Source organism: Aulonocara stuartgranti (assembly GCF_965226115.1).
Source record: "Aulonocara stuartgranti genome assembly, chromosome: 11".
NCBI classification, from domain to species: domain Eukaryota; kingdom Metazoa; phylum Chordata; class Actinopteri; order Cichliformes; family Cichlidae; genus Aulonocara; species Aulonocara stuartgranti.
Genome location: NC_138947.1, coordinates 13204523 through 13229119, shown reverse-complemented (window position 1 = coordinate 13229119; position 24597 = coordinate 13204523). Strand labels below are relative to the sequence as shown.

Below are 24597 nucleotides of genomic sequence, written 5' to 3'. Positions count from 1 at the left end.
ATGTGTCGCCCGTGAGTGTGGCGTCTGGGCTGGGCTCCTCTACTATAGCGAGCGGGTGTAAACACACGCAGGCACGCACGTCGGCCCGAGATGTGCACAGTATGTTCTATGCACGAGATGTGCGCAAAAATTACTCATACCGAGAGCGTAAGAACGCACGTTGATAAATAAATATAACAAGGGACTTGAGAGGTTTAGCAGAAGGCACGCATGGAGCACGAAAACCGCTTACAAATAAGGCCTCTCAAAGGTAAAATAATAACTAAATAAACAGTGGGCGACGTTTTTCATTATATTGCCCAGAACAGACTAGAAAATCACATTTCTTATAATGATGGTCACTCTGCCTGGACAAGGCTGTGCAATTCTTTCACCCTGAGTTATCTTGGGTTACATAACTTGCAATATTAGACGGATATTGTTTATTTGCTAAATTTCTTGCAGTTTTACATAATCTCATGTGAACATTTTTGTATTTTCCTCAGTTTAAAGCTTACCAACTCGTTTGTCTAGTGTCACAAACTGGAATTCAGAGGATGAAAGTAGGAAGGAGAGCTGAGGTGATAAATTTTCCAAACAATGAAATATCGTATTTAAAGTGTGATTGCCTGCTTTGTGTCAGTGTCATTTCATGTTTAAGTTAAAAACACACACTGCTGCATGCAATCATACAGATAACAAATCACCTCCCAGTACCATGATATATAGCCTTACAGCAGCGAACTCACTGACCCTCCCTCTGAAACTTGCAATGCATTATACCAACGTACATGGATCATACACATGATCTTGTCACATGCTACATACTTATCTTATTGCTGGTCTCTCTCCTCATTGGGCTTTATTGTAAGGCCACGATTTTACTGGCTTTGACTAGTATTTTTAGATCCGAAATCCCCAGTATGTTTCAGCCTATGATAAACGGCCTACCCTTCCCCCACTCCCATGCTTAACATACACATGAACCCACTGACCCTCCTCAACGTACACAACAGGCTGTGTCCTTGTTAGATTGACAATTACCATCTTCGAGGCCTGCAACTATGTCAAGTCCCTCAGTATTTAGTAACCTTAACATCAGGTGCGCAAACAGGACCCTCTTATTGTCAGGATACAATAACAGGTGAACTTTGGCAAAAAATAAACCAGGGGAAAGGTCGTATGTGTGCTACGTGAGCATTCCTCTACAGCACATGAACTCACTGAACCTACTTTGAGTTCATGCTTGCTGAAGACCATCCCCTTCAAATCCCATCCTCCACTTGGCTTCCATGTTTTTTTTTCTCTTTTCTCATTATCAGTCCTTGTATTGACAAGCTGAAGTATCATCTATGGAAGATGTGTTTGTCAATTAAGTGGGTCAAAGTTCAGTATGTCAAACCGGTCCCTGAGGTGGAAATCAGAGCATTGCTCCATTGGGTTGATTGTAGTAAAAACTGACTATTGCATGAATGTAATAAAAAGGATTCAGCAGATGATTTAGAGGGAAACAAAGAGGGATGTGAGAGCGCTTAATTATAGAAGCTAAATTAAACATTTACACGATTACTTTACGTAGAAGACATTTCTACATACATTCTTACTCAGTGTGAAAGCATTTAAATGTTTAGGTAGTGAAAGTTGAAGTTCCTGTTTGGTGAGGTGAGAATCAGACACTAGGACTGAAAAGTCATTGGTCTAATGGAAGACAAAGACACAAAGAGCTGCAATATAAAGTGGAGACAGTTTGCAGTATACACTCTTTGTGCTCTTTGTATCTTTGTCCTCCATCAGAAAGACAAAGATTCAGACCATGTCAGGATAGCTGGGAAACTACTACACACTGCTGCTTTACCCTGCCCTACCTTCTCCTTCAGCTTCCTCTGATTTAGAGGAAATGTCGATCATGTTGCCATATCACAATGAAATAATATCCATAAAGGAACTTGATGAAACACACTGTACATCCCTCTTGTAATTATTATGTGTTTGGGTGCACGTACCTGAGTGTCTAAACAGTATATTTCTTTTCATTGCAGAACAGGCAGAAACTGCTTAGTACTACTAAACTTTGTTTCAAATTTTAAATAAGTTACTATTTGGTTTGAAGCCTGGTACTTTAGCGCCTGCCTCACAATTATTAACTACTATATCTGCTCCTCAGTGATAGTGCACTCACCTTTGGGCAAATCAGACATGCTTTTTGGAATCAGTTCCAAAGTATCACGCAAACTCTTTCACAATGTATTTTGCAACTACAGTGCGATTACAGCTTCCAATGTCAGTTTCAAAAACACTGGCACACTGAGTAAAATGTAAATAAAAACAGGATGCAGTGATTCACAAATCTCATGAACCCTTGTTCTATTCACAGTGGAACACAGAAAACATATCAAATATTTCAACCCAAGAATAATATCAGCTCATTTTGAATTTGATAGCAGCAACATGTCTCAAAAAAGTTGGGATGGGGTGCCATGTTTACAACAGTGTGTAAACCTCTGGGAACTAAGGAGACCAGTTTTTGGACTTCTGGGAGAGGAATAACGTCCCTTTCTCGTCTGATATAGGATTCTAGCTGCTCAAAAAGTCCTGGATCTTCTTTGTTGTACTTTTAATTTCATGATGTATTGACTATTTGTAGAAGGCAGGACTGCAGGCAGGCAAGTTTAAAAACTAGAGTCTTCTACTACAAAGTCACGTTGCTTCTCCTTCTCTGGAGTAGATGTGGTCTGGATGGAAGTATATGGTGCTCTAAAACCTTTATATGTCTTTCAGCATTGATGGTGCCTTTCCAGATTTGCAAGCTCTCAATTCCATAGGCACCAATGCACCCACCATCAGAGATGCAGGATTTTTTGACTGACTGCTGATAACGAACTGGATGTTCTCTCTCCTCTTTAGTTGTGGGATGCTGTGTTCATTTTTCCAAACAGAACTTCAAATTTTGATTTGTCCAACATCCTTGCCTGAGTACATTTTAAATGAGGGTTAGCACAGAGAAGATAGCAGTGTTTCTGGATTATGTTCACATATAAGCCATGTGTGGGGGTTTTTTTAAAGAAAAAAAGAAAATTTGTGGATGTGAACAGACAATAATTTGTGGAAGTGTTCCTGAGCTGATGCAGTAATTTCTGTGAAAGGATCACACCTGTTTTTAATGAATTGCTCCCGGAGGGCTCAAAGATCACCGACATCCAACAGTTATTTTAAGCCTCCTGCCTTTAACACGGACATTTCTCTAGACTCCTTTTCATATGTTACTATCACACAAGTGCTAAAGGACACCATTATGGTAGTAATATTTGTTGCTGTTACCACAAACATTACAGTTTCATTCTGAACTAGTCAGAATCCATCTTCTGTTCAGGCTGCAGGCGTACATCTGCGGAGCAGACATGTGTGCCACAGAATAAGCAGAGGGATCTTCACATGTCGGAGAGACGCTCCGCTGCTAGATTTGTGAATGAAACCGGCAGACACGCCCTCGGCACAGACTTGGCAAATGGCAGGTGGAAGCACTTTAGCCACACCTCCAAGTGGAAGACTCAACAGCCAATGGGAGAGCGGCAAGTGTTACCAGTGTTGCATAATTTGGCTGAAGTGCTTCACGTTTGAGCGCTCCGGTGCACTGTGTGAAAGGATGGAGCTGAGAGACAGACAGAGGAGGTGGAGAAAACTAAAATCGCGAGATCAGTGCCAGAGATGTTAGAAACAATAGTCACGAGTCACACAAACCGCTGTCAACAACCCGAGGAAGAGAACAGATCAGAGTTTCACGAAAAAACAACAACAAACATAAATAGCAAATAATTCAAACACTTATGAGCAGACCTGGTGGGATTTTTCCCCCCACACTTTTGTTTATCTTAAGGGATAAATAGTTGCAATCAGTGATTTTATTAATTAAATTCTATATCCTGTTGTTTCTATGCTTGATGCAGTAAGTGATGTAACCTTTTCAGTTTTATCTTTGAAGTTTATCCTTGAATCCACAATGTGATGTAATCTAGATCAAAAGACTCTTGCTTGGATTGACTCTGAGGTTTTAAAGGGAACTGTTCCCTAAAGGGCGATTTATATCCAGTTTAAAAGTAGTTGCGCAGCTAATCAGTGCGTGGAGACTTTAATTGGTGGCGCTTGCGGTTCACAGTGAAGCAGTGGATTCACGTGGGCTCAGTCTTTCTGTTTTCACTAGTTTATTTATTTATTTTTGTGATTCGCTATTTTTCACCTAAATAAATGTCGATGTTTCCTTATTCGGCATCTTTGGAGCAGTTCCAAGATTGTAACGATCTTTCCAGTGTTGCAGGAAGAAGTGACGATAACATTTACTTTTAGGGTGTATTTTCTGCTCGTTAAGCCCAAAATATGTCACATGGATAGGGCTCCCCCTGGTGTTCACACCGAAGATCTTTATTTAATGACAGTTTTTATTGATCATTTTGACGCCATTCTCAATGGCGTGTCCAGCGGGGTGGCCTGGGGGGGGGCACAGGCCACCCCCCCCAACCAGACTGGCCACCCCAGGTGCCACCCCAAAGGCAAAACAATAAAATTCAATCAAATATCAAATGTCCGATTATGTTTTCACGGTGACGCTCAGATATCCGAGTGTAAGTGAATGCAGCATCGGCTTCTGCGCTATGTGCATCACGTTAGCAAAGGTAGGAGAGCCAAGCACGAAAGACGGCACTGCAGGAAACAATTTTTCGGTGAAAGAAAATGAGGACAGAATAAATGTCCCGGTAAGTAATATTAAGTTTGTTGAGTTTAGTAAACTTCGGCGAAATTAGAATACCAAGGAAAAAATAACACTTAAAGAATTATTGCAGCCGTGGAATATTTCAGACAGTATGCTACTGAGGGCAGCTAACATAAGAGTTATGCGTTATAAGATATAATCTAAGTCGTAACATTGCTGTATGGAGCTGCAGATTTGGTTGCAGGTTAACATAGCTGGACTGGCCATCGGGCTTATTTGACTTATTTTTTATTTTTTTTGTAACGGCATGAACAATGAGAGGTGGTGGATTGGCCAGATGCAGGTCGATGTGTAGAAATAACTCCGTTGTTTGGTGGTGGCTATGGCGGGGCTTCCACAGAGGCAGCAGGTGGATGAGGGAAGGGGAGGCAGGAGGAGAGCCCCGAGGCAGCCACCAGTCCGAGTGTCAGGTGAACTGAACTTCAGGTAAGAAGTCATGACCTGCAGTCTATCTGGGTCAGATATAAACTAAGTTTAGGTGGAGTTTATTTTCGTTGTGCTGACTTTTTACTGTCAGTTGCAATAACTCATACTGCGTTCTAGCCAGCTTGACGGAGTTTTTATACAGCTGTTCGGTTGCTATGATGTTACTGATAGTGAACTTTATTTTATTCATAAGGTTAGTTAGTAGAGTTGCCAACGGCTCCTTAAAAAAATGGTTTGGAGGCCTATCTCCACCCACCACCACTTCCCCTGCCGGTGGCGGACTCCCTCAGGTGTCGGTGTGTTGGTGGTTCTTTGTGTCTGGGGGTGGGTGTCCGGGTGCACACCGGCTCACTCCTTGGCGGCCGCTTGTCGGGGCCTGGGGCCTGGGGCTCGCTCGGGCCCCTTTGGAGGTGGGGTGCCCCCGGCCTCTCGGCCTAGGGCTCGGTCACTCAGGCGCAGCTGGGGGCCGGCGGAGCTCACGGGCGCGTCACTGCAACTCCCCCTGACTTCTGCTCCGCGGCTGCTGGGCGAGCCCTCATCTGGGACTCTCCTCAGCTCTTACTGGGACAGTGGCGCGGCTGCCCCTCTGTTGGTCTTCCATGGTCTCTTGTGTTCTGGGGGCCTCTGGATGTCTGGAGTTTTGATCTCCTCCATACCCGCTTCACACCCTGGAGGACGGGGCTGTGGCCCCCCCACACTCCCTAGCAGATCATTACATGGAGAAACCTTTGGAATGCAAGCATGCTGATCCACACAGGTATGCACACATGGGTATTCACAGACGCGGACTAAAGCTTTCTTGGCTGCTGCCTCAAAGCACACTGTGCGCTGTCTATCTTGCGTGCTGCACAATATCGTTTATTACTTAGTAAATACCGATATCTATGACTAGCTAGTTTATTGTGATGGTGCTTTGTTTTCTCTATTATTATGTTGCTCTTTGTTGTTTGCTGTCTCCTCTGTTTGTTTTTGTTTGTTTGTTTGTTTGTTTTTTCTCCATACAGGTGACCCAGGAGTTTTTTTTTTTTCTCTCTCTTCCCCCCCTTCTCACCGTCTCTTCTCCCCTTTGGGTTTTCTTTCTTTCTCTCCCCCTCTCTCTCTCATTCATTCCCCCTGTCCTATTTATTAAAAAAAAAAAAAAAAAAAAAAAAAAAAAATGACAAAGGATGAACTGAAGCTCTGCCATCACGTAATGTCGCATACTGCTGTTTCTGATGTCATTTAGTAAAAAAAAATAAATAAATAAAAAATAAAAAATAAAAAAATGGAATGGTCCCTCAATCAGAGAAAATATTACACGTTTCGTATTGAGCTGAGAAGAGACGCAGTTTGTCCCGAACTTCAGCTAGAATGGAAAAAGACACAAAGCTGGATTTATTCTGTCTTTACGCTGCACAGCTGCCTCTTCTCTCATCCTGCCTCTCCTGTTGCTACTTCAATCATGAAACTGATCGATGATCAGCTGATCGGCTTTTCTCTCTTGTTTGTTTATCGCCCACTTTGCGCCAGAAAGACGAAACCAGCAGATGTTGCGCTAAACAACAGCAGCACGTTTAAGCTTGATCGGCTGTTGTTAGAATTTATTTAATATTAATTTCTAGTATCAGCTGATGTTTGCTGGAGCCACAGCTGTAAAGCTGCTGGTCATGATGTCGGTTTGGATATCTGGTGAGAGGGAAACGTGAAGACCACCCACCAGGATCCTTTTTTATGTAGCTGACAGCTGGTAACTGTGCAGGGGCGGGTCTAGCAAAGTTTTGCCAGGGGGCCAGGTAGGGCATTAACAGGGAAAGGGGGCACAAAGAAATACTTTTCTTTCTTATTCTCATTTAAAATATCTAGCTTTTATTAAATAATTATCTAAATCTTACAACCAAAGTTTTTATCTGATGTAAAATGTATAGAAATCATACATATACCAAAAAGACTGTACATCACTGTCACAACAGGGTTTGTTTTCATTCAAAGGCTTTATGGCTTTAATACCTGGTGGGTCGGTCTGTAGTCAAAATGCCCGATTTTCTGTCCCAGTCCAGCCCTGCAGGTTATACTGGCAGTGTCACCATGCCAGCTGAATGTATTTCATCATCAGCCAGTGTTGTTCTTTATCAATATTACCAAAGTTTACCATAAGGCAGCATAGAAAGTATTTACTTGCTTTCAGGTTTTATTCAAATATTAGTCTTTTCAGTTGTTTCTCCACTTTTTTCCTGTTTCAAAATCAAACACCAGTTTGTGAGAAGATTATCTTCTTTTTTTAACAGGCAGAGAAAGTTTTACATTGGAATTGGCTAATTTGTCAATTGTTTGCTACAAATGTTCGTATTTTAATATTCAAAAATGTTTTTGCCCAAAACATATGTGCAGTATATGTCAGTAAAAATACTATGCAAATATTGCTGTCCTTGAATGCTGAGTAAACACTGACAAAGCACTGATTGTATCTCTTGTACTTTATCAACGCAGTATCTAAAAACTTTGCACCGTAGTGGTTAAAATCTCATTCTAATAAGAGTTAAAAGTGCATTTGGTTATTAGGTTTATAGGATTATTGAATTATGGTTAAGGGTTGGTAGAATTTTTTTTTTAAACATTATCTGCCAATTAAATCTGCCACCCTTCTCCAAATCTGTGCCCCTACCTGGCCCCCCCAACAAAAATTTTCTAGACACGCCACTGGCCATTCTCACATCAATCTCACACCAGTGAGAACCCACATCAGGCTTTCTCATAGTATTTGTACACACTGCTATTGGTTTTACACATACTTCACTGCTAAAGGTGATAGTCATTGTGTGATGTGTTTCTCATTTGAATGGCACAACTGATCAAATTGTTATTTTCCAGAAAGAAATACAGATCTCTCGCTTATGAAACAACGCTGTGAAGCATTGCATTAGTGTTTTCAATCAAATCACTTCTCAAGTTTTTAAAATATGCATGAAACAGCAAGGCCGTTAAATGCTGTCAGTGGTAGCAGTGAATATGCTCTTCAGTTGAAAGCAAATATAAACGCGGTCTCAGAAGAGGTTCAGTCGAAGCAGCTACAAACACATATTCTCAGTCTTGTGTCACACGTGCAGGTTATGACACTGTTATTACATGCAAGCATGAACTACACACATATGTAGTGTGACTTTGTCATACTATTCAGTAATTGTTTCTGTGTATATAGTATATTTTTGTCTTTGTTTATTTTCTGATGCACATAGTATCAGGACTGATTTACAACAAAAAAGGGATGATTTTTTTAAAATTGCAGTGACTAATATGATGTTACTCTTAGAAAAAACTAGAGGTGTCTAGGTTGATATGATGGGTTGCATTAAATTTTGTATTTTTCTATAAATTTGACAGCTTTTCCTGCTGATAAAGATACTACACCAAAATAGTTACCTAAAAGATAAACAGGAAAAGGTCCAGTTTTTTACTGTCTAATATAAAAATGTCAGTATAAAAAAGAGAAAATGTTCATCAATCAACGAAAACTTGTTCTTTTAAAGCTACAGGATAGTAGTTTACATTTCATACATTTACACATTTGTCATGAAGATAAACCAAGACCTGCTGTAGATACTGCACTTATTTATCTTATACTAAAAGATCTCAGGGATTAAATGTATAATTAAAGATGTTTACACTGACAGAAAGAGTAGTTTCACTCATCTGCCCCACTGAAGATCCAAGTGGGCTGTATGTGGCCCTCATTGTAAAAGGAGTTTGACATCCTTTGTTTAGACTGTTTTACTGACTTGCACAGATGAGACTGTGATATGAGATGTGGTGACAGTGACACTCCTGATGTGAGACTTACACCAACGTGATGAAGAAACACAGTAAAGTCAGAAAGACCCCAGATGAGAAATGGGAATTTTGTGTTCTGGTTTTTAAAAGATGTTTTTCTATTTAAAATTAGAATCCATGAGAGAACCACAAATAAATTACTTAACCTTGAAGTTAATGCTTGGAAATGGATCCAGGAGACCTCCGGGGGTTAAGTTTATTGACCATAACAAAGCAGTCATGTGGGCCTTGAGTGGTCTCTTCAAGTTTATTAGGGGCTTGTAACCAGATCGGCAGATATGGAAACACAGACAAGCCTTGAAACTTTTTTTTTTTAGTTCCAAAATGTGTATAACTTTAATATCTTTAAAAGTAAAGATCGCACTGGGATGCTTTTAGCTTGGTTATCTTTTCATGTGGGACATAGAGATAACTCTTTTATGCATATATTTTCTTTGCAGTAACATTGAATCTGTTTCTGGTTTAAGAAATTTTACTGGTCATTTTTTTTCAAAGTAGCCAATCTACTCAAAGTGTGTCCACTGACATACTGGGTTGCTGTGGCATTTATGACGAAACAATAAACAAAAGTTTTCTTTACTTTTATCTGCACCTTACTGACTTTGGATGGAGTGCAGCAAAAATGTAGCCCTAATGTAGAGTAAAAACATTTTAGGCACAAAAAATGAAATGTGAACAATGTACTTGAAATTTTACAAAATTGCTTAAATGGAGAAAAGCAAAAATGATACTCGTGAAACTATATGCATCAGAAAATAGACAAAGAAAATATGTAGAATCCATGAACATAGCAGCAGCCACTGTATGGTCCATTGCAGTCACACCACATACAGTCAGCAGCCACTTTATACTCATTAATGCAAATACCTAATCAACCAATCACAGGTCAGAAATTCAAATTCAGGCATGTAGACATGGTCAGTAGAGTGATCAAGTTCAAACCAAGCATCAAGAAGAAAGGGGAATAAAAGTGACACAGCTACTGGTCTAATTGTTTCGAATACTGCTGGCCTGCTGGCATTGGGAATGGTCTGAAATGAGAAAATATCAAGCGAGCAGCAGCTGGGTGAAAATATCTTGTTGATGTCAGAGGTCAGAGAAGAACGGCCAGAAGATTTTAAGCAGAACAGCAACAGTAAGTCAGTCAACCACTCGTTACAAACATGAGTGGTTGTGCAGGAGCGCATCTCTCAAATCATAACACATCTGACTTTGAAGCAGATCTGCTACAGCAACAGAAGAGCACAGTGGAGGCCACTCCTGTCTGCCAAGAACAGGAAACAGCTGTCGGTTATATATTGGACGAACATTTGAAAATCAATGGCCCCCAATGTCACCTGCACTGTGAATGACCTCCAAGATGTGACTGATAAAAGTACAAAGCAGAGTTGCATCAATTGCACCTCAATAACAAATATTGTTTGTAGTGAAGCACGAGTAAGTTATTTTAAAAAAGGGCATTATTATTATTATTTCATAACAAAAGTCAGAGTATCAGTTCCAAAGAACTGACAGTGTTGAGAGTAGATTGCATTCAAAGAGAGGCCTTGCAAACCAAAAAAAATCTGTAATTTTCCCATAATTTTGCTGCAGCAGGTGAAAGAACCAGTTTTTTCGTTGTTTGTAATTTAGTTTTGTAATGGATTTGTTGTTGATTCAGTTTGTGATAGGCATTCTTCTATGAAGAAATCATCGAACTTCATGTTTTTTCATGCTCAGAGAAACACTGTGCTACTGTTGCTATTCAAGTCAATCAAGAAGAAATTAATAGAAAACAATAAAACGCATAAATCTGACACCATATTGTTAATAAACTGCAGAGCCTTTAGAGGGTGACCTCCAGTCAAGTATTTGACTGTGGTTAAACCTCATATATGACATGCACATACATACCACACAGTCATGCATGCAGTCACATGTGAACAAAGTCACAAAGACAAGAAAATTGATCACACCTGCAGGCTTCTGACACACACAGTCACAGCTGAGGAAAAAGCAAAAGTGGACGACAACGCTTGACCGGAGTCAAAGAGGAAAGGAGGGAAGAGGATAAAAGAACGAGTGCGGAGTGCGAGGGTGGAGAGGCAGAGTCGTAGGATGGGAGAAGATGGAGGGGTGATGCAATAAAATCAGAACTGCACTTTTATTGACATTTTTGGGGGTTTTTGATAAACGAAACATAGAAGAAGGTTGACTAGCAATACTAGTATGAGAACCAGCGCTTGTTTGTCTTCTCAGCTTTCTGTTTTTCACTCATCCACATCTTCTGACTGTACTAAACACCTTTATTCTTTGCCTGTATGACCTCCTTTTTCTCCTTTCTTCTTCTTTTTAATTTTTTCTTGTCATCTATATTCTTGCCCAAGCAGCTCAACATCATTCATTTCATACAATGTGGTTTTACAGCTGATGTGGGATCATAAAGTTTGTGAACAATGGCATAGCTCTTGTCATTTTGCCTCCTATAGATCATCACAACATCACTAACCCTGTAATGCCATGAAATTTAGCATGGGGAAAAAAAGTTTTGTTAAACACGTTTTTGACAGATTTCTAAAATATTTGTGGTTTCTTGTTTTTATCCTAGTACATCTGGGGGTGGTGGTAGTTTACAATTAGGTCTTACTTTGATATTTTGGGCTTTGAATCTTATTCTTTTTGGTCATTTTTGGACTTTATCTCGTACAATTTGTATATTTTTCATCTGTATTTTCACAGTGTGTATTTGTGTCTGTGGAAACACTGTTGATTGTCCTGCATTAGGCAGGGTATTTTTGCAAAAGAGAGTCACGCTATAACAGATAAATAAAAGTTTCATCATAGAAAGGAAATATTGGTATTATTGACACTATTGATTAAAGTTCAGTAACTAAATGCATCAGAATCTTTACAAGTTTCAGTAGCAAGATCAGTTTAATGTTTGATTAGATGTGCTAAGTAGAAACGTGATTATCAGGCCTCTGGTGAATTTTACATGTTCAAATCAGCTGTTCAAAGAGTTTTCATCTTGCCTAATGACACCAGAGGAAGTTCTTCTGCATCAACAAGGAACTCCACAGACCTGCGTGTTCAGCTAACTGTTGATTCTAAATTGCCTCTGTATGTGACGTAGAATAAAATACTAGTTCATACACAAGCGTGCATGCAGAAGGTGTGGTTAAATGACTCAAATTCAACTCACAGAAGTTCTTCCTACCAAAAAAACTTATGTTTAAAACAGCAGACATCTTTTTTTCCTTCACATATTTCCATTTCTCCTCTTCCCTAATCAGTTAGGTCTTTCATTCTTTTATTTTTAACCCAATTTCCTCCATCCTGTCTTTTTGTCTTTTTCCGCCTCCAACTCTGAATGAATTCTCACTAACTGATCCCTAAACCGGGCCTTGTCTCGCCCCTGATTTTCTCGTTTTGTCTTCTTTCATACTTTCTGTTCATCTCTCTCTTGCTGAGACCAGTGCACTGTGTGCCTGAGTGAATTCAGCATGTGACATCAACACTCTGGCTGTTAAACAGAGCTGTGGCAGGTGGGATTGCTGGAGCCCGTCACTTTCTCTCCTCTCTTTCTCACTCTCTCTCTTGCTCGTTCCTCATCTCTCAGTCTGCTCTTATTCACTGTGTATGGGCAAAGCGGGATAACATGGACACTTTGGGTCTTTTTATGCTGCTAATACTTCTGTTTTTCCAGTGGATGCCTGCCCTTGCTGCTGGTAAGGTGAAAATTAACATAATAACGGGCATCATGTGAGATTTTTGGCTTTGATTCTGGTATTTGATGGTTTGGGTTTTCCAGTTTGAGCCTTAGTAGAAGAAAAGTAGTAATTTCCTGATCTATCTTTTATCCTTTGCCTTTTCTTTTTTCAAAGTGAATTTTTAAATTTGGTTTAACCAAAACAGAAATTTCAGGAATTTTTTCTCTTTTGTTTGTTTTTGTTTTTTTTTCAGAGGAAATCACCTGGACTTACTCTGGTAAGTTCAAGTTCCCAATGTAGCTCATTAAAAAACAGATTATTTTATTGAGTGATAGTTAGCACAACATTGTCTAGATTTATGGTTAGAGTATGTTAGATATCTGGGGCAATTGTTTTTTGTTTGTTTTTTGTTGTTTTTTTAGCACTTTAAACATAAGGAGCAAAGTCCTGAAGTCAATTTTGTAATGACCTGAAAACAAATAGAGACATTTCGTACAGTTTAATGTGTAATCCATTACGCAATCTAATCTGATAACGTCAAAGACTTGCACAAGTTTTGCATGAAACAACTAAGCAGGGTTTTCACCTGCTTGGCTGCACATGTTAAATCTGGATCTCTAAAATGTTAAAATTCTGGTAAAAGCTTCTGTAACTGGGGTAGGATTTAGGTCTTCCCCTCCCATATCTTCCACCCTTTCTCCCTCTGTTTTTCCCCTTCTCTGTATTAGTTACAGTTCAGCAAACTGGCATGAGGGCAGCAGCCACACAGAGATGATGAAGGGGTGGGTGGAGGCCGGTTGAAAGGAAGAAAGCTAGAAAAAGCCTGAGAGAGAGGCTGACTGGGAGAGAGGCAGGTGCACGAAGATGAGTGTGTTGGACAGAGCAAGGGAGATGGGACGGAATGAAGCTAAAGCAAAGCAAATCGCACAGTGTATTGTTGCAGCGCACAATATCCTATGTGTTTATTGTGTTGTTGAGGCACACTGGCTGCCTATGCTGCAGACAAAGACATTGTGGGAATGAATGGGGTGCACAGATTAGCACCCTTTGCATGTATTCAGGAGAGCAGCACTGATATACAGTACATGCAGAATACACAGCAAACTTTAGAGTCTGTACCAGGAGGCAGATAGTGTATATACATGTGTGTCTAGGTCTTATTATACTGGATATAGAGGCAGACGACTGTAAGATTGTGTTGCAGTACATACGGTGTGTTTACTAATGCAGAAAATCAGTTTTTATTAAGCACAAGGTTGTGAAGTGGAGAATCACTTGATGTCAGAGATTTGTCTTCACAGGAGTTTAGAGACAATTAAGGGAAAGTCGGTGATCTCCTCATCACCCTCTCAATGTGTCTTTGTTTTTAGCTGCATTCAGGCCGGTTGTAGCATGCTTTGAGAGGTAGGGTGGGTGCATGGGGGTCATAATTTTCGCCTCCAGTCACCATGGAGACCTCCATGACAACCAGTTAGGGGGCTGCAAGACTTTGAAGTTCTTTGCTGTGAAGAGTAGCTAGTGAGGGGCAGTGGGCATTTGGCAGATTAGAGAGGGCAAGGTGGGGGTTACATGGAGACATGGAGAAAGCAGTGGGAGTGGACATGTGGTATGCGTTTACATAATTAATGTCAAGTCCCCTCCTCAATTCCTCAATTTCTGTGTGTTTGAGTGTAAACAAAGCCTTCTGAATTTACTGTGTCTATGCAGAGGAAGTGTTGGTTTTGCAGAGGTATAATGTGCTTTTAAACACAGAATCAGTGAACCTACAGCTGCAAATAACATGACAGACCTTGCATTTTTGTGTGTAAAAGGTGTCAGTGGTGTGCCTGTTTTCTAAAGCATTCCTCGCTTTGCAATTGAAATTCAGGTTCTTTGACTCACATGTCGCTCTTTCTCTTTCCTCTTTTCTAAGTTTCTTTTATCGTGCAATAGAATAGACCAGTCTCTTTTTAATTCAGTGAACCCAGGCCTCAACTACCCTCCTCTCCCTCAGTTTCTTTCTCAGCGTATCTCTGTCCATCTTTCCATTAAATTCTTTAAAAATAATTAATCTTAATACTCTTTAATCTTTTATACATTAACAGATATTACATATTAGATATTATGTGAGCAGGGGACCAACATTTCATAGTAATTTCCTATGGAAGCCAGCAAAAATATCTGAATCTTGTACAGGTTATTATATACTTTGTTTTTCATGCTCATCAGGTTATAATTATATAAAATACTGACACTGTCATTCAATAATCAAGTCAGTAATTATCAGTGCCACAACAATGGTTTTTCCAGAATTTACCATCATCTGCGTTAACCATCCAAAATTAAGCATCACATTTTATAAAAAAAAAAGAAGCAATTTTAATGGGTTTTTTTACATAGCTGTAGGAATTTACTCATAGTACAAATATAGTATTTATGTTTTTTAAAAAGCACTGTATTTTATGAAAAAATGGACTCTCATCAACAATCATAATGCACTTTGTTAAATTAGAAGTAATTTTATAATCTTATCTATCATTGCACATCTATTGTACATGGTTTATTTGTTTATTTATGTTTTGTGTCTCTTTGACCACAGATATCTGCATTAACTAGCTGTTTAGTAGCAAATATCATCAACACATATCATTAGTAATCAGAAAACACATATTACTGCTTTTGTGTTTTTTAATGTTGATATTTTAAATCTACTAAGTAATAAACAGAGTAGCCCCTCAGTAACCTTTGTATTAATATGTTTTGATCAATTTGAGCCTTACGAGGCACCAGCATCACTAGAATAACATTATTTATGCTACAAGAACCAACACTAACACTAAGAAACACACACAAAGCAAAGGTCTAAGAGTCCAAAAAACTAAAAACAAGTCTTTCCAACTCCTCACTCATTCCTCATTCAATATGCGATCATGCCCACACTGATTTATGAGGAGTCTGACAAGTAAGAGCCCAACATGGTTAATGTGGTCATGCAAAATATGAAAAAAGACACTGCGCTACTATTATTTGTGTTAATTAAACAACTACGTAATGTTAAACGAGTGACAAATAAATATATTAGGACAAATAAATATTACCAGACATTCAAAGTTGGGTTAGAATATATCCCCTCAGGTGACAACCAACGTTGATTAAGCAGTTGATCCACTGCTCTGGTTAATAAAAATTAATGCGGTGCTGATTTCTTTGATTCATTGCTTAGATCCATTTCCCTGCATGTTTGGATGTGTGCATGTTTTTGCCACGAGCCTGTGAACCTAAAGAGCACATAGAGGAATAATTGTTCTGCATAATTAGAGATACATCAATAGAAGCTTTTCACTGAGCCAGTGAGCTGTGTGATTGAATGACATCAGTGTAACGGTCTTTCCTCTGTCAAAGGCTTAGTCGGCCAGAGTGAGTGGTCAGAGTATTTCCCGGATTGTGGTGGTACCTCACAGTCTCCAGTTGATGTGATGACCACGCAGGCTAAATACGACCCCAGTTTGATCCCTGTGACTCCGCTGGGCTACAGCCAGCACGGCAACCAACCCTTCACTATGTACAATAACGGACACACAGGTAACTTTGGCAGCCAGCTCATTTCCCGTTCCAGTTTTACGGTCTGCCTGTTTATACTGGAGTCAGATGTGGTCAGCAAACTTTTATAGCTCATTAATTACTTTAGGAGATTAATAAGAGATGACTTGCAACTTTCCATTTTTATATCCACTTTTAAAATTGTAGATTCTCATTATACACTTTCCTAGAAACAAGTCACCAGTGTTGTTTATTTCTCCATCAGTGGTGATTGAACTGCCAGAATGGATGGGACTCGGGGGGCTGCCGTGGTTCTTTACAGCCATACAAATGCACCTCCACTGGGGCAATGACGGCCCAAGTCCCGGAGGCAGTGAACACACCATTAACGGACTGAGTGCAGATGCAGAGGTACATTTAAACACATCTGACTGTTAACTACCAGTAACCACACACATACAGTTAAAGTAAATATGAAACTCACCCACAATACATGATGCGTCACTTAACATAGCATGGACTAAACAGATTTGTAATATAAAAATTAATAATAATAAATAAATGAATAAATAAACAACAAGGACCAGTATAAAGATGTTTATTCATTCATTTATAAATATAAAGACAAATATTTTTATAAATATAAAAGTTTTTTTCAGCTGATTTAACATGTATGTAAGACACACTTGTGTAAAAAGGTTTTCTTGGAATCTGCCATTACATGTGTGACATACACAATTAAGCAATGTGCATGTCACACCAAATTCTGTGGCAGCATGACGGCAGGCAGATTTCTTGGTTACAAATATGTGACTACACACAATATGTATCAACAATTACAGCAGTAAATGTGTGAATTTGCAGATGGAAATAGTCACAAAGAAATTCATCGCTTCCTCTCGCGTGCATAAAACTATGTAAAACGGCTGTGCTACAACTATTACTTTTTAATTAAGTAATAGTCAAAAAGACAGACAAAGATTGATAGAAAAACACTTTGAGAATTAGCAGTCAATTCAGTTATTTTTCTATCAAAAGTGAAAAAAACCCAACTCTCTTTTTAAAAATGTATCTATTTATCTTTGGCACATGCAGTAAATGCAGTAAGCATTTAACTAAAAATTGACACAATTAAATGAGAGACTTTTTATATTCTCTGATAAACTATTTTTGATTGTGTTTTTCATTTTTTAGTGATGATTGAGATTATATAAATATTTGTTTAAATATAACATATTAATAACAAATATATAATATACCCTCCTATAAAGATAAATGTTATTTTAACAAATACAATTATTTATTTTTGGAATTGCATCGGTATATTTAAAGATCTTCTTATATTTTATATTTAAATCTTTGTGTCACTTTTTTGTTGATTTAATTTTGGTTTACTGTGATAATGAAACAGCCCACTGACGAGAAGCTAAGGGGGGAAATGACATCCAAGAAACATTTGTGTTGATTTAATGTTAATTTAAAAAAAAATACAGAATTTAAAAGAGGGAACGACACGAGTAGGTGACCGAATAAAATTTGGAAAGAGTGAACAAGGTAGAAGAAAGAAGGTAAAAGAGTGGAGTAAGGATGAAGGTGAGCTGAATATAGATACACCTTTAAGAAAAGGACAATTATCATTTTTTAAAAATGAACTTGGCATTTGGGCTTTTACAGCATAATGAGACATTTCAGTGCTTTTCAGGACTGAGTTTGCATCCAGCTTTTTCTGTCTGTCAGTTTTAAACCCAAGCCTCTCTTTGCCCCCTTCTTCCTTGTCAGAGTGAATTTTTAAAAATACTGCGTGTCCTCCTACTCCCTCCAGCTCCATGTGGTGCACTACAACTCTGAGCTCTACCCAAACATGTCTGCAGCGATGACCCAGAAAGACGGTTTGGCTGTTTTAGGAATTCTCATTGTGGTAATGAAACAATTTTGTCACACAGCAGCTATCCATATAATCATAAAAAAGTAAAAGGTGTAAATCTTACACTCATTAGCTGGAATATTTTTGAGCATTTTAGTGATCATTTAAGCCCGACTTTTCCCAGACAGGTGAGGAGACAAACCCGGCGTTTAACAACATCCTCAACTATCTGAGTCGCATCAGGCACGCAGGTAAGTCTTCTTCCACTTCCACTTTATTCCTAAAGCACTTTAAAACAAGAAAACAGCTAACCAAAGGGCTTTACAAAAAATACGAGAACAAAAATAAAACAATAAATCAGCTATAAGTGAATACATAGGAGCTGAAGAACATTAGAAATAGTACAGGTGCATACAAAGGGTAAAAGTTTAAGAGAGAAACTCACACTGGGTCAAAGCCAAGGAGAAAAGGTGTGTTTTTAAAAACAGCGAGAGATGGAGCCTGCCTGGCCTCCAGCTATAGCTCATTCCACATTTTAGGAGCAAAAGCTGCAAAGGGTATTTACACATTTCTTCTTCTCCTTTCATCCATAATCAGACCAGAAAGCGTTCATCCCAGCCTTTGACGTGCAGTCTTTGCTTCCTGAGGATCTTGGGCGATACTATCGATACAACGGCTCCCTGACAACACCGCCGTGCCACCAGAGTGTTATCTGGACCCTTTTCCATAAAAGGGTTCAAATCTCAGTAGCCCAGGTCTGCACATCTAAAATCTCTAATCTCTAAACAGTGCAAAAAGAGAACAAACATGCCTCATTTTTTGCTCAGCTAGTTATGTTTTTCCTCACTAATATGAAACAGGTCGATTGAGCATATTGAGTACAACATTAATCCTATTTTTACTTTAAAATCAAAGTGAAATGTATTATTTTTTCATGAGGCGACCGTGGCTCAGGGGGTTGGGAAGCGTATCTGTAACCGGAAGGTCACCGGTTCGATCCCTGGGCTCTCTGTCCTGGTCGTTGTGTCCTTGGGCAAGACACTTTACCCTACCGCCTACTGGTGTTGGCCAGAGGGGCCGATGGCGCGATATGGCAGCCTCGCTTCTGTCAGTCTGCCCCAGAGCAGCTGTGGCTACAACTGTAGCTTGCCTCCACCAGTGTGTGAATGAATAGTGGCATTGTAAAGCGCTTTGGGTGCCTTGAAAAGCACTATATAAAATCCAATCCATTATTTATTTATTTTTTTTTATCATGATAAATATATGTAAAAACATATCTCACAGAACTTATTATCCCTTTAAGATAACAAAACATTATCTTACCAACAACATATTTACCTGTTTAGACATGTTATGGCTTCCTGTGGATGTGATGAGTGCATCCTGCAGCTGTGCAATGCTCATTGGTTGTATCTGCCTCTGATGAGAACATCAACCCAGCATGTCCCAGGCAGACATATCAGCACTAAATACTGGCCGAGGAGCTGCCTGCATATGGTCCAGAAAATCCTGTCCTACTCCAGCAGTGTTATATTTTCTTTATTTGTAACAGAAAGTGTAAACTTGGAATGTTTTTGTGACTTTGACTTAACTTTCAGCACTACACTATAACTGACAGCTTGACCAGAAGGATATAAACTTGCTTTCCGCGTGCAGTCTAGAACTCAGTGTAACTGCTCTTCTTCTCCTTTTTATCTCTCCACTCCAGCTGCTGAAGTTGGAGAAAATCCTTTACTCCAGTAAAGCTGAAGAACCAGACAGGATGCTGCTGCAGGACAACTACCGTGCAACACAGCCACTCAACCACAGAGTCATCTTCACCTCCTTTTCTGCAGGTCAGACAGAGTAACTACAACCAGATAATTAAAAGAGACATGAAATTCTCTCTTTCATGTTGCTGTGGTGCACAGGAAGTCACATATTTGCATATGAGCACTTAGAAAAATGGTACTTGGTTAGAATATTAGCAGAATATTCTTTTTAGCCTTTCAGACTGAAGAAATGCAGATTTGGGACAGGTCGCAGCCAGTCTGCTTTGAAGTGTTACCACACTTTAGCCCTTCTACACTGAGTGATTGTAATGCCAATCTGCTGCTCGTGATACAAAGAACAATGAGTACAATAAAGTCAGTGGGTGACCATGTAGAGCAAAGCAAGCAATTAGTACAATGTATTTAAAGCGTGAAAAGTGAGGAGAAATGTGGGAATACTAATGATTGCCGGTGATTTTGTTTGAGAGACAATAACCTTAGGATGGCATGATTAAAGAGAAAAAGAGAGAGAATAAGGGGAAGTGATGGAAAAGGAAAAAGTGTTTCTTTGCAAGCTTATTGGAGAAAAGGATTTTTTAGAAACTGAACACTGTCTCCATTGTAATCGCAAGAGAAGAGGGAAGAGGAAAAAGAGACAGAGAGAGAAGTGAAAGAGAGAGACAGAGTGGCAGACAAAAACAAAGGAGAAAGAATTTGTGTAAAATGCTCATTGTAATGAGTGGCTGAACTGGAAAGCCTGTGATATCAGCACTCTTGAAAAGGCAGCAAGACTGAGTGGACATAACATTTCACAACACTACGAGTTGAACAGCAGATACTGTCAAGATAAACCGATTGGTTGCTCCGTGTGAGACGAAAAATAACAAAATGATTATTTATTCTGTATTTTGTAGAATCGGGGAAGGAGCTCTCGTCTGGTAAGACTAGCAGTTATTTCCATGCATATCTTTGCTGTCACTTTTTGTAGAATTGCTTTTTTAATTCGCTGAATTGCTTTATTTCTGTATTTCTGTTCACTTTTTATTGCTTTCCTGTTTGTCTCTGTGGTCATCCCTGCAGGAGAAGTAACAGCCATAGTGATAGGAGTGATGTGTGGCTGTGTAGGCCTGGCGGTTATCGTTCGCTTCATCGTGAAGACAATACGGTAAAAGGTTTTTACTGCATTGCTTCGTGATTTCCATAGTCTCGTTGCTGTTTTTTCTTTCCACTCTTTCAAAAGCACATTGTGGTCTTTCTGTTTTTCTTTTTGGTTTCACTTTACTGTTTACCTGTAGAAACTTTGGGGGGGATCGCCTCACTCCAACTCCTTTCTCTTGGCAGATTTTTTAAACTCCTCCAATTTGAAGCAGTCGTGGTAAACAGGTGCTTTACCTGACCTGAATACTGACAGAGCTTTTGGATAGCACTGACTGTGTCGGGCGTCCTCAGCGCAGATCTTGGATCGGCTTATAGACATATTCATTCTGTTTTCGATCCCTGTGAATGAAAACAATGGTGATCTCATAGTAATCTACATATAAATCATTAATTACAGTATGCTGACAAGCAGACATAAATTAGAGTCCAACGAATACACTGGCATGGACAAAACTGTGGATATATTTTGATTTAGTTACAATATCAGATGGTTTTTAACTTAAATATGATCATTTTTACCATTACCAGTGTTGGTTGGGCTGTAATAGAAATGTAAAGAAAGAAATGAAAAGATAAAATTAGCACTAAGATCAGTGCTGGGAATAATCCGATCCTTTGACCTCTGCTGCAATAACATGCCTATTTCATAATTCGCTGCCTTCTCTCATGATTACCACTGATTAATGAAAGTATGAGCTCTTCCCATGCCTGAGCGATTTAACTCTTTTCCCCTTGGATGCCTACTATGTGTAAACACTGTCTCTCTTTTTTGTGCTGAACAGTTTCTGTCACATTTGAGGGCTTTCCTCCAGGATGACTGGGTGTTTGTGTCGGCGGTGGTGGTGGTGGTGGTGGTGGTGGTGGGGGGGGGGGGGGGGGGGGGGTGTATATAAATAATATGCACTCAGGTGTCAAACCTCATCAACGATGGTACAGCGGAAGTCGTCAAATGTTGTCTTCATGGGGGAAAGAGCTAACATCTTCACTGCTTTCTTCAGCGCTTCTCAAAATGGATTATTAGATCCCTCGAGGAGTTTGGGAAACCATCAGCTTTCATTTTGTTAATCTGCTTTAAACTTTACATTAAAATCTCATCTCCGGTCCCTCAGACTAACGAGAGCACAGTGGGAAGAAAACACTTGCATACAGCCTCTTTGAAATGTTAACTCTCTGTTTTGTTCTTCTGTTCCTGTCATGTGATTCCATCTTTTGATCTTGTGACAGCTCTACCTCTAGCTGGGATGTCCTGCACAATAACCGGCCTGCTCCCATGCCAAGGTCACTGTTCAAAATTATGACCCCTGACCTCAAAACTTTAATTTCAACCTCTCAGACGTAGTTTATTCTTTTTTAACCACCTATTCACAATAACTTATCCTCATGAGTTAGACATTCTTAGAGTACCTACTAAAGACTGTGAGACATTTTAACTTCCAAGAAAGCCTCCAGAGTACAGTTAGAATTTCTTAAACATCTGTCATTAGTAAGAAGAGTAGTCCTTAATCCTAAAGTTTTAGGTGTTAGAGTTCTGTCCTCTGTCTTCTAATGTACTCAGTGCTCACTGGATACATACGTGACTGTGTTGGACTGTCTCTTAAACTGTAAATTTACATGGGAAGGAATAATAATATCTGTCTCTACTGGCTAAAGTTTAGTTGATTTAAAGTGGCAACAGGAAACTTTTCATCATTCGCTGCTCTTGCGAATAGCTGATAGCTTTCCATTTTTAAATACTCTTGTGTTTTAAACCAGTGTAACAACGTGAGAACACAAGGATCCACTAGAGTCTGAATGGCACATCAAGGCTTTCTGGGGACACAACCTCTGATTTCTTCTAAATGCACTGACATTTCTGCACAGAAGCTATAAGGGGGCCGACTGTGCATGTTTTTCTAGGCTGGACCAGATTTTTCTCTGCATTATGGTAGGCTCCTTACCTTACGATATAAATCGCCATGAGGCAACTACTGTTGTGATCTGATACTTTATAAATAAACCTGAACTGAACTGAAATGCATTTTACTGAAAGGTGTTAATAGTATTTTGTCAGCCCCAGCAACCTGCTTCAGTAACCTGACACAGCTTCTGTGTTGGATTGCATTAGATCACATGTTTAATGTTTCCCAAACAGAGTAAAGCTGGAAGGAAATGAAAAAAAAAAGACAATACATTTTTATACCATAACTTTTCAACTCTATGAATGCGTTTTATAGTATTACATGGCAGTTGATATGACATGACCAACCTGAAAGACAGGATATATATCCACAGATTCTTAAAGCTTCTGTTACGACATCTGAATGAACTGCCAGGACATTTATATGAATGGGGGCTTGTTTACTCCACCTCTTTCCCTATGACAGCTGCAATAGGCTCCAGCTCCTTCCTGTGACCCTGAACTCAAGTGGAAAAAATGGATAAGGATAGAAGGATATTTATATACATTTAAAGCAAAATGTCATTAGTATATCCAAAATATGTGATGAAAAAAATGTACTCTTGCTGTACTGAAACATGACAGTGACACAGTAAATCCAGTGGGCATCCTTTGTTACATGTCCCCCTCTGCTAGTTTATTTTCTCTTGACTCTACTAATTTATCCCCTGCCCTCATAGGTTCCTAAAACACCCGTGTTTGATCATTTTTAGTTTTCTTTTTTTGTTTTTTAATCATATAATGGAGCCTTACCGGGGCTGAGCTGTATTTTTGGACAAGGAGCGACCTCTTCTGGATAAACTACACTGACATTTAAAAAAAAAAAAACTGTCTGAGAAGTTTTGAAGTATGTGCGATTAATTGGTGGGGATAACTCTTCGCTTTGACGTTTCAGGACAAAGGATTCAGAGAAGGAAAAAGAGGAAAAACAAGACATGGCTATGAACTCGACTTCAGAAGCAGAAAATAAAGAAGAGTCCTTGCTGTCACCTCAGAGTGTGCCCTAGCTCACAGCAACATCAAACACTGTCCCTCTCATCAGTGAGTTTATTGCTGATCCACATCTCCTCAGGGGAGAGGAAGCAACATGTTTTTACTTTATCATTTACAAAACGCTAAAAGAAGAAGGAGCAGCTTATGAAAAAAGCGAAGGGACTTGGACACAGGAGAAGCCACCTGCTGCCCGGACCATTTCTGTCTGGCGTATGACATTTCCTCAGTTTGCACAGGGAGCAGTTGGTGTAAATATGCAGTTTTGCTGGGGTTTTTTTCAGGTATGGCTCATGCATGGCTGGAATATATGACCGACTCATGTAAATACTTTGGGGGATAAACATTCTGTTGTTTTTATCACAGTGGGGCGGTATTTTATCTGTTCACTTTGTTCTTTGAACTGTAAGCACACGTCACTTGGCACATTAATAATCCTAATTAAAATTATTTTATTTTTCACTAAAACCTAAGAATTGAAGAAAATTTGATAACAATGCACACGAGAGTTGAAGCAGGTTTTATTTGTATAAAATACACGATATCGGAACATTTCTGGCTCTGAACTGAAATCAGCAGATTTTGTTGTAAATCAGTTTTATTTATGTGCATTTAGTTATTCCATCGAGGGTTTGGGTGCTATACGTCCTCTTTATGTGTTTGTTTTCAGCTAACTTGTCAACATGGACACCACATTAAAACACCTGAATGTCAAA

General features: G+C 39.3%; 1 protein-coding gene across 3 annotated transcripts; it reads left to right on the top strand.

The window, feature by feature from the left end:
- The first annotated feature begins 127 nt into the window (after positions 1-127).
- ca14 (carbonic anhydrase XIV) lies at positions 128-24597 on the top strand. Of its 3 annotated transcripts, none has more exons than XM_082553112.1 (13): positions 128-250; positions 12917-12940; positions 16045-16224; positions 16448-16593; positions 18005-18100; positions 18231-18297; positions 18644-18801; positions 19755-19881; positions 20712-20735; positions 20878-20962; positions 21139-21180; positions 22180-22233; positions 23787-24597. In XM_082553112.1, the coding sequence occupies exons 1-13, from the start codon at positions 211-213 to the stop codon at positions 23896-23898; spliced, it is 1155 nt and encodes a 384-aa protein (XP_082409238.1). In that variant the 5' UTR covers positions 128-210; the 3' UTR covers positions 23899-24597. The 3 variants fall into 3 exon arrangements, with proteins under 3 accessions (XP_082409238.1, XP_082409237.1, XP_082409239.1); XM_082553111.1 differs by lacking the exon at positions 128-250 and adding an exon at positions 12532-12681; XM_082553113.1 differs by lacking the exons at positions 128-250; positions 21139-21180 and adding an exon at positions 12533-12681.

Coding starts and splice junctions, on each gene's coding strand:
- ca14 (XM_082553111.1), top strand. CDS start 12,612: ATGGACACTTTGGGTCTTTTTATGCTGCTAATACTTCTGTTTTTCCAG. Junction 12,941..16,044: donor AATCACCTGGACTTACTCTG/GTAAGTTCAAGT, acceptor CCTCTGTCAAAG/GCTTAGTCGGCCAGAGTGAG. Junction 18,298..18,643: donor GAGTCGCATCAGGCACGCAG/GTAAGTCTTCTT, acceptor ATCCATAATCAG/ACCAGAAAGCGTTCATCCCA.